Below are 10378 nucleotides of genomic sequence, written 5' to 3'. Positions count from 1 at the left end.
GTTAAATATTGGTCCATTAAAAATCGAATAAGTGATGTCTTTGTTTTCTGGGTAAATGCAACTCGTCCTCCCCCTAATCCTCTGTTTCCACATTTGGAACACACTTTACTATCAGCTCTTAAAACAACATCGGACTGGAAATAAACAAAGAAACTTCTTTGCACGCAAACACACCAGTTTACAGGTGCCACGTGTTTCTGCCTGCTACGAAAAGCGAATTAAAACTAGGGCACACTGACTTTCGCCAGCGTTGGCTTAACGTGTATAACTGTGTATCATAAATGCCGCAGTATCACCACACGAGAGATACAAAAATAGATTTATTACATATATTCAGTTAAGCCTTTCGTTTTAAAAAACAACACGCATATCACTCGACGTCAGATTGTCACTTTTGCTACGTTTTTCTCTTTTACATGCGACCTGAGCACCGTACAAAATTCATTAGTTTCTTTATCCTCGTTATGGTACTCGCAATGCGCTTTTACACTTCGATCTAAGATCGATTTCAGTACCACCATATGTTAGTGTAATGATATAGGCCGCATTTGCGCGACCATATGAAACAATTTAACAGTAGAGTAAGATAGTCTTCGCTAGTCAATTTCCTTCTGGAATATGGCGGTTTTATGAATATAAAATCACGCTCGCACATGTGTAGCGTGTGGCGTAGGACTCGCATACAACTGGATTTATACGCGCAGAGGCTTACCGAGCCAATACGAGGTCTGCAATGCGCATGATTAAAAAAAAAAACAGGCGGAAAAATGGGTGGAGCAACCTCCCCCCTCCCGCCAACTGCACAACATGAATCTTCTCTGGTAGCATTTATTGTTGGCATTTTGACAGCCAGCTGATTTCCAACATGGGGATCAGTGGCGGATTGCCCCTGCCCAGAAACCACACCCAGGGCCCCATCTCCAAAAAAATTATGATTAGGTACAGGTATCCAAACACTACATTTTTTTTCATACTACTACACTTGGCCCGTTTTTAGTGAACTGCTTCTTCATTTTCACGAAAAATGGGCCCCCCAGGACGTTTGTCACCTGGGCCTTTTTTCTGAAATCCACCACTCATGGGAAGACTGTGGGCCAACCAGAAATGCTACTAGGGTTGTAGGTTTAACAATGACCAGATTAGAGGTGTGACGGACGATCTATATACCATTCCATATAAGAGTAGACCCACGCCTCCACCGATTTGCAACCGATCTGCGCAGTTCCTACTACTGCCTGCGCACGCGATTGGTCGCAGCGCTTTCTCTGCCGGTTTCCTACTGCCAATACGTTGCCGGTTCCCCTGCTACCAATCAACAGCCTCCTTAGAGTCATCGTTGCGCGGAACGAGTCTACTCTTAAGTGGAATTCAGTATAGTATCGAGGCATGGTGAGCAAACATCTTTCATGAACTCATTTGTTTCCCATCCATTCTTTTAACTTCGACAGACGTCACTTTTGATGGGTGTACCTGTAATAAAGCGGCTTAATATTCAGCCGTGGCTATTAAAGCCACGTTTTCACACGTGAAAGCCGCTGTACAGAACACATTTAATACCTCTGAAGAAAGTATTTCAAGCGTGTTATTTTAGCGGCTTGGACTAAATGTTAGATTCGTCGTTTTATCGCAAGTGCAGATGCGCCTTAATTGTTTGAATGCCGAGCAGCGTGATATAGCGCACTGATTCTACCGAAAATTAATATTTGGTATGTTGTACGTATTAGCAACTAGCGTACCCCATCTCGACTTCGCCCGAGATATTAGCGTGACTGATTCATGCTTACTAGAATTAATATCTTTTAAGGAAATTAAGTATTTTGAAAAAAACCTGAATTCTTCAGAGTATTTCGGAGAAGATAACACTCTTGGTATAATGATTTTTTGACATTACATTGACACGGCAAATATTATACATCGCTCCTGTTTTAACTTCTCCTAAGTTAACATACCTAGTTAATTCCTGGATCATAATTCAATGCAAACCTTCCAGCAACATTCACTCTTATTAGTCCAGGGATTTACCAGTGTTTTTTAATATATAAAGCAAAAAGTGTACATGTGTTTGTCGCCTAAAAATATTCGAACGGTAAACTCAGGGGCCACGAAATGTGTCCCAGCTCATTATACCTACCTAATCCAGATGAACGTGGCTATTTTCACAAAAAAGATAAATGAATAAAAAGCAATTTTTTTATAAAATCAGTATCTAAATTTCGGGTGAAGCCGAGTAGCAAAGCTAGCATTGCATACGTTAGTGATGCGCGATATTTATCGATTTCTGCATATATCGACATTTGCCTTTGGTTTCGTTGAGTACTCGTGGAATGATCAGCTTGGGCTAGCCGCGTCGTCGAAATGCCCATGCAGGGTTGCCAGAAAAAGGCCGCGGCGCGAACTCAGTGGCGTAGTAGAGAGTAGTAGAGGGGGAAACCTCGCATGGTGTGCACAGGTCCTATTTGTGCCTATAGGTCTATGTGACGTCACCTTGTCCCGCCGAGAGGAAATTCTTCCGGCAACCCTGTACTCATGGCTCGCCGACTCGCGCTCGATAAACAGATTTGACGAGCCCACGCGCTTTGCCGATGCATGCGCTGTGGGAATTCACCTTTACAAAGAAATTGCCTTTGGCGCGTTCCGACCCGTGTCGCCTTCGCGCTAGACTGGTTCGGACGAAGAGCTCCCCGGTTGGTGGGGAGAGCGATGAGCATACAACGAATAATATCTAGCAGTCTTACAACGAGAATTTACTGTATAAACACAAGTATTTACACAAACTGATTAACGTAGGAATGCTAAATGATATATTATCAACGAAACTGCGACTATGTCGTGAACAAAAAGAAACAGTGCGATTGCGGTGCGCGGCACTTTGCGACGTGAGCCAATAGAGGTGCGATCGCGCCACTTGGTATTTTTCGACAGGATTTTCGCGATGACTCACGGCATTCAAACGATTAAGCCTTTTCCACACATGTTTTTCTAAATTAGCAATTCTTCTTAATTGCTTGAAATATGTTTCATACCGCAGGTTGTACTCGCCGGGGGCGTGACTTAACGGTAAATACGTTTCGACGTTGTACAAATACAGTACCATTATGCCGTACGTATTTAAATTGAGTTTGATATGATATAACAAAGCCGTGTCACATGCATAGATATGTGTATATGTACATTGAGTTCCTGTAGCACGTTGAACATTTAATACAACTGTAACTTTCGCAATTCGAAAACGTGTTTGCAAAAAACTCGAAGCATCCACACATTCTTGTTACCTTTTTTCGTTATACAGGGTGATCCATTTAACGCGATTACTATTAGTAATATGCTAATTGTTCGTTCCGTGAAAAAATGTTTCTAACAAAAGTTGCAAAATTATTAACCGTCTATTACTTCGCATTTCTTTAATTCCGATATAAAAGTTGTCTTCGTATTTTAAAAGGAATACTTAATATTTGAAGTTTGAATTTTACAGAACATTGGGAACTGCATAATTGTATGTAACAAATATTAAAACGCGGGGTCCATAGTCACTGAAATAATCAATCACGAAATATTTGGCTACTTCTCCCGCTCCACCACCCTCTCTCTGTAAACATGGTTCCAAATACATATTTTGCCCATCATAGTTGTCACGTTTTGGCATACAAATCCGTTATAATACTAAATACTATTACCTTTATTTAAAAATCTACATTCAAATCGAAATCTCTTACTTAAAACATGTTGTCATAGAACGGACAATTTATGATTCATTTCTGGTTGTCAAGTTAGATGAATCTGCTTGTATATTCTTCGTAGAAACTTCTTACAATCATAACTTTTAATTGAGACGCGATGGTACAGTGTTCCGAGCATTACAATTTCGGAATAAGGTAAATGTTCCCATTAGAGATGATCGTTTCTATTTCCCGAGAGCAAATTAAAAATGAATGAATATATTGAACGAAAATAATACAAAATTTTAATAACTTGCATTTAAGGTTGAGAAACAAAACTGGTACTTTTAAAAAAAATAAAGCAACGAAATTAATTAATGGGGACGTAAGATGAATGACACCAGGTGCAAGTGGGTCATTTAGAAGATAAGATATTGAAAGATATGAAAATAAAGCATTATGTAATCGAAGTAAACATTTACAGATCTTCGTTTACTAAGATAGCAGTCTTTAAGAATATTGGCATGGCATTTAAGAAAAAGATGTGGTACTACGTCCGCGACTACTAGTTTTTAACAACGAAAAGGCTTAACATTTTTAATATAATTTTGTTACGAACAGTTCGTGTTATAGTTAAAATTTTTACTTCTGTCTCGAGAAAAACTGTTTATTTTCAAACGATCATATTTTTGAATATTAAATAATGGGCACATTTACCTCTTGCCTTTAGCTTCTGAAGGTTTCATAGCTCGCAACCAGTAACTTGTAGGAATTGAATAACTGCTAGATTTGCTGGAACATTTTGCGAATTACTCGAAACCACATACGTCTCGTCTTAATTACGATTAACCAGCTGGAATACTTTCAACCATATTACCGATAGGTTCCAGTGTTTTTTGAACTCGTACTGGTTCCTTGACAAACGACGGCATAAAACTCAGGGAGAGTTGATTTTGCAATTGTTCGTGGCAGAAATATGTTTCCCAAGTCAAACCTGACTTCCGCGTCATCGTTTTAAGTATTTAGTTTGTACAGATCAATGCGTCCCATAAAAAGGTGCATTAATTATTTGTCATTAGTCATCAGTGTGGCAAATTGTACGTTTAATAACTTCGCGGAGAGAGCAACGTTAATTATTCATACAAGTGATTGTCTCGTAACAGAACTGAATTCGTGGAAAGCTTGGTTAGCACTTACGCCATATCGTTTCGCGGTGATTGTGTACTTTTACATTCACCGCTGTCCATAGTCGAAGAAGTAAAAAATTTAATTATTCAATAAATTACGTATGAAAAAATAATTACAAATCAGTAGGCGAAATCTTTGCTTATCCTACAAAAATTAATGCCTCTCTAGGTACAATATTCACTTCCCCTCTTTCAAATCTCGATGCTCATACCATTCTTCAAAATCTCGTTCAAACGAAAAGTTTATAGTGCAGTCACCAACGCGCGGAGTCACATCAGTCTCCTAAACGTGACTATAATCTTAGCTTATGCACTTCGAATCCTTGTGCAATTTTTCATTAACCCTTAACTGGTATCCGGGGGTCGCTCGTGACCCCAACCACCCAAAATTCACCCAATGTACAATTTTCGGTTGTCTAAGCTGGTAAACTGAATTTCTAATTAATTTTATAATAATAGTTTAACTTTCTACGCTTCTATTATTTCCCACACTACCTAAGAAGAAAATATTCATAGTAATTGCTCTAGTGTCGACTTTACAAATTTCTGTGCCCTTTTTTATTTGGGGTCTGCCACGATCCAAGTATACCAGTCACGTTTGCCAAAAACAGTGTACCAGTTAAGGGTTAAACTCAAGCTGTACAACGGACAATAGAAACACCCCAGTACTTCACCAAATACATTATCAGACAATAGACAGTTGCGTCACCTTTGACGATACCAACATATCAATGTATAATTAAATTTACCGTTCCTTCTTCGAAACGTTCAAGAGAGTTGCGCAATTGTTGCGTGTAACGAGTAATACGTACCTACTTAGTAAACAACTTTATACAATTCTTTACCTTTTAAACCTCGTCGTCTGCTATGTATAAAGTTTCTTGGCCCTTGGCAACGCCTTCGAAATTGTCACTAAAAAAGTCATCCGCCTGTTCGCTCTGCTGATTCGTTCCACAAGCTTCTAGCATCAGGTTTCCGTTTAAGCGATCCGTCGAATTCTCTGGCAGATTTTCCAGCTCGGGTTCCTCGAGTAACGTGTCAGCTTCGGTCAGCCCTTCAGACGGCATGGCAACTGGTTCGTCGATATCTACCGCGTGGCTGTCGTCCGAGTAGTCTTCCCGGTTCTCTTCAGCGTCCAACGATTTCGTCGCGAAATATTTGAACTCGTCAGCCTCGCCACTCTCGATCACAGCGCGAGTGTTCAGGGAATACCTGCTGGACTGAGAGTCCTTTTGGTGTAGGTGCTTGTCGAAGGATAGCCTTTTGTTGTCGTCCGATCTAGAATGATGGAGCTTCGGTTGACGTTGCCTCTTCAAGTTCTCGCCACTGCTCGCCCTCGATCTCATCCCCGCGTCGTCAGACAGATATTTGGTGCAGTCGATGCTGAACCTGTCCACCGACAGCTTCCTGCAACAAACAGATGTTCCTCTTGTCTTCAGGGATTTCACTTCTTCTTCAGTCACTTTAATATCTCCGGGCGTTACCTGTAGTCTCCCCTGCGGAAGTCCGGGCTTCTTCTGAACTCGAGGCTAGCTTTACGGTGACCCATCGATCTCTCTATCCTGCGCTCACTTCCAACCTTGTCGAATGACATTTTGTGGAAGCTTGGCGAGGAGATCTTATGGAAATCTCTCGGCGATATTTTCGTGAGGTCTTTCGACGCGGTCAGCTCTTCGAACAGTCTCATGTCCATCGAGTTCCGCTTCCTTGGCACAAAATCGTCTGGGTACTTACTGTAGGCACCTACGGAGAAAGGGTAAACGTCATTTGCTGGGGCCTATAGTTTCGGGTGATTAACTTCTGAATATTTCCTTTCGCTGTAACTGACCTGACAGCTTAGGCGAGCAACCACGATTCGTTGGAGATCGCACTGCTGCTTCATCGACCTCTTCGACGTACTCAACCTTCGTCTGGCGAAGTAGCTGATGCCGCCTCGCGGTGTCTGATCTGTCTTTCACTTTCAGTGTTACTGGACCTTTATTCGGAATGTGCAAATCCATTGCCATCGAGACTTGACTGCCTCCCATCTTCTGCTGCTCCAAACTTTCTCTGCTGACCTGGTCAAATTGCTTAATACGCGGTATAAGAAATAATTCTACTGTTAGTATTATACAATGGTTTATACAGTGACTGATATAAGTAAGGGATCTTCCTAGTTTGACGGCCTGAAAAGGAGCGCGATTTTGGGGATTTTTTTTAAGAGAATCCCTGAAATTATATTAATTGAAAATTTTATGACTATATTTGTACATATTCAGCCAACATTTGAAAAAAAAAATATTTAAAAAGAACCGTACTTAAAACTTTAAACGCGTTTTTCTCGAAACGATGTTTTTCGAATTGGGTAGCATGATATCTAAAAAACTAATCGTCCGATTTACTTTAAACTTGGTATGTATCTTCAGTAGATGTCCCTTTCTCGTTGTTACTAAAACTAAGTCGGTTTTTGCAGAATTAGACTTGTGTGACTTAAAAAAACATCGATTTTTTTGCAGAAATTGATGTCTGTTTTTGACACAGCCATTTTTTTTTTACTTTTCAGTATTTCTCAGTTAATATAGTTCAGACGATAGCCACACTCATACAGATTACACAAAACTTTTAATTTTCTATTTCAGGCAACACGCAACGGCTGATTTTATGCTAACCATGCGCATATGATTTTTGTAGGGCGCTCTGTTTGAAGCACTATAACTCCGGATATAACTATCTATTTATACTATTTTTGCATACAATTTTTTTCGCATATTCTTTAAAGATTGACAAATGAAGCCACAGAGCTGGAACTAAATATATGTAATGGTGTGGTTTTAAAAAATTCCCAAGTTTCGCATCGTTTTTCGTCCGTCAAGGTAGGGAGACCTCTTAATCATTAACAATGTTCGAGGTTATACTGCTCGACACTATTTTTTACCAATCGGTCACGTGAAAAGTTAAAAGAAAAGCATGTAAAGTAAATAAGTAGTGTATCATCTGATGTTTCATAGATGGAATTGTGCATTAGTTAGAAGAAGATCGCGTGTTGTTTCAAATTTGAGAATCAGTAAACAAGTGATTATTCAAAGCGACAAAAATCATCATCAAAGCAACAATTTATCACCAAGAAAATGTGTCGCAATAAATTAGCCCTCGTTATAAATTTTCTAAAGTTGTATGTGTATTCAAATCGTTTCCTCTGTCTTATTTACTTTCTACAGGATTTTTAAGAAGATTCCTATGCCATTTCTTGGGCATTTATTTTTCAATTAATGTATAAATAATTATATGTGATGCAACCAGAAAGGAGGTGATTCCTCCTGCGAAAACAAGTCGAAAATATGGAACGAAATTTTTTCAGATAAGGGTCCATTTTCGAGAAAATCATTTCATTCTACATTTTCGACTTATTTGTGCACTGGGAAGCATCCCCTTTTCGGTTGTACCACGATTTTGGAAACACCCTGTATAGAAAACTTTTGATTCGAAGGATATTTTCCAATGGAATCGATGTTTCTTATAAAGGTGTCAGTGAATAGAGAAACTTGAGCTTATTCTGGATTGTTTTCTAATTTTCGAATCTCGAACTTTTAATGCTACCTACTGATTTGTCGGTGACAGATAAGGCGATATCCCAAGGCCAATTATTTATTTCTTAATTACAAATCTGATAATCAAAATATATTTGAGGATCTTTTACTCTTTTTCAACATTTTATTTTTATTTTATGTGGAAGAAATAAGAAAAGACAATTTTTAGAAATGCAGAAATGATATCTGTACTTATTTTTCCCCCCACTTTTATTGTATTTTCTAACTGTATAAAATAAAAATCTGTTTCAATTTAGTTTGCTTTTACTATTTTTCTGAATAAAAAGTGAAACTTAAGAAGTATAAATGGAAAATTAAAAGTGTTTCGAAATGCGGCATCAATCCCGGAAAAGCGGCGACTCTATCCAAAACCATGTTTTTAGTTTCACTTTTTTAAAGATGACAAATATTAAAATTTTCAACCAATAACATCTATTCTCGAAAAATAATTCCAATGCAAAATTTAGCCACGGTGACAATTTTGCGTAAAGCACGTAAACTCCCAATAACTACCCTAAATATATACAAGATTGAATTCCTAAATGCACGTATGACAATCGATCGAAATTATGTGATAGTGGTAGATAAAATATTAAACAGAGTTCGATGATGTATCGCACACTGCGATTCAAGGTCACAAGCTTCCGCGATAATAAAATGCTCCCCTTTCGAATAGTTACTTCATACATCCTCAAGTTTGGAAATAATAAATTCAGTTACTTTCGGTTCCATACCTGATGAGGACTGTAGCTTGGGTTGTCAACAGAGAGCGCGTGTCTTTGCAGCAGTTCTGGATTCAATAGTGCGCATCCAGTGTATTTCGGCGTTCTTTTACGCGGTGATTTTTTATCTATCAAGGTTGGCGCGCTGGGGCTCTTTTTAATAGAATGAGCAGCTTCTTTAGCGTTCAAGTCTTTCGAGAATTGCATAAATTCTGCTGTCAGCTGCTTCCTCGAAGCTTCGTGCGCGCTTGGGCTAGGGCTTCTATTCACTCTGAACACGCCGAGTTGGTGGTCCCATTTTGTCGTTTGGCTAGACGTGGACCTCCGGTTCCGTTGGTTCCGTATGTTTTTTATTGTCGACGCCTGAGGAAAACGGAAACGAGCTGGCACCACTTTGGCAGCGTTGTCGCGAGCCTCGAAGGTCATTACGCAGGCTGCCACTACGATAAATCCTGGAAAAAGTTCATTGCATTACACAAGACGGGTTGTAAATCCTTGTCTCGTTCTTTAATAGTGTACTCTGACGGTCGCACTGGTGCGAACTTTTTCGCTTCCGATTGACTAAATTCACACTCACAAGGGGAGGACACCTTGAGGTAGACACCGATTTTTATGAGCCTTGGCACGATGGATCTATGTCGAAAATAAGTAAATAGGTGTCCGGGCGTTTCTGCCAATGGGCCTTAATAATAGAGATATTTACATGGAAATTATTAAAAATTTCATAGTGCTCGGGGTGGCTTTTGAAGATTTCCCCAAGTTAAAAAAAAAATTATAAAAAATGCAACTAATTAAAAAAAAATTTAATTATAGTTTTTTTAAAATTAATTTTAATTAAATTTTTTTAATTAATTTTAATTATATTTTTTTTAATTAATTTTAATTAATTTTAATTATAATTTTTTTTTTAACTTGGGGAAATCTTCAAAAACCACCCCGACCACTATCAAATTTTTAATAATTTCCATGTAAATATCTCTATTATTAAGGCCCATTGGCAGAAACGCTCGGACAGCTATTTACTTATTTTCGACATAGATCCAGCGTGCCAAAACTCATCAAAATCGGTGTCTAGGGTAAAAGACCCAATTACTGGCACCTAACCAATTACTGTCACCTTAAGCTATTTTACTTAAAGAAACGGATAAATAAACGTTGTAAAGTGATACACAAAAAGAATAATGTACTTCAATCAAGTCATTAGCGACCACCCGCCTACGCACAATGATTAAATATTTGACATTTGG

At 38.8% G+C, this 10378-nt stretch overlaps 1 protein-coding gene across 1 annotated transcript in view; it reads right to left on the bottom strand.

Moving 5' to 3' along the window:
• Window positions 1-3410: 3410 nt before the first annotated feature.
• The window catches only part of LOC143375197 (uncharacterized), a 29571-nt gene continuing 22603 nt past the window's right edge, over window positions 3411-10378 (bottom strand). Inside the window, exons 5-8 of the mRNA XM_076824084.1 lie at window positions 9144-9583; window positions 6672-6912; window positions 6328-6586; window positions 3411-6250 (exon numbers count right to left, since the gene is read on the bottom strand). Of these exons, the coding sequence (XP_076680199.1) occupies window positions 5692-6250; window positions 6328-6586; window positions 6672-6912; window positions 9144-9583 (1499 nt within the window). The 3' untranslated portion in view covers window positions 3411-5691. The remainder of the gene's footprint in view (window positions 6251-6327; window positions 6587-6671; window positions 6913-9143; window positions 9584-10378) is intronic.

Source organism: Andrena cerasifolii, chromosome 12 (assembly GCF_050908995.1).
Source record: "Andrena cerasifolii isolate SP2316 chromosome 12, iyAndCera1_principal, whole genome shotgun sequence".
Classification (NCBI taxonomy): domain Eukaryota; kingdom Metazoa; phylum Arthropoda; class Insecta; order Hymenoptera; family Andrenidae; genus Andrena; species Andrena cerasifolii.
The sequence above is the reverse complement of the archived record's forward strand: the minus strand, read 5'-3'. Positions and strand labels throughout refer to the sequence as shown.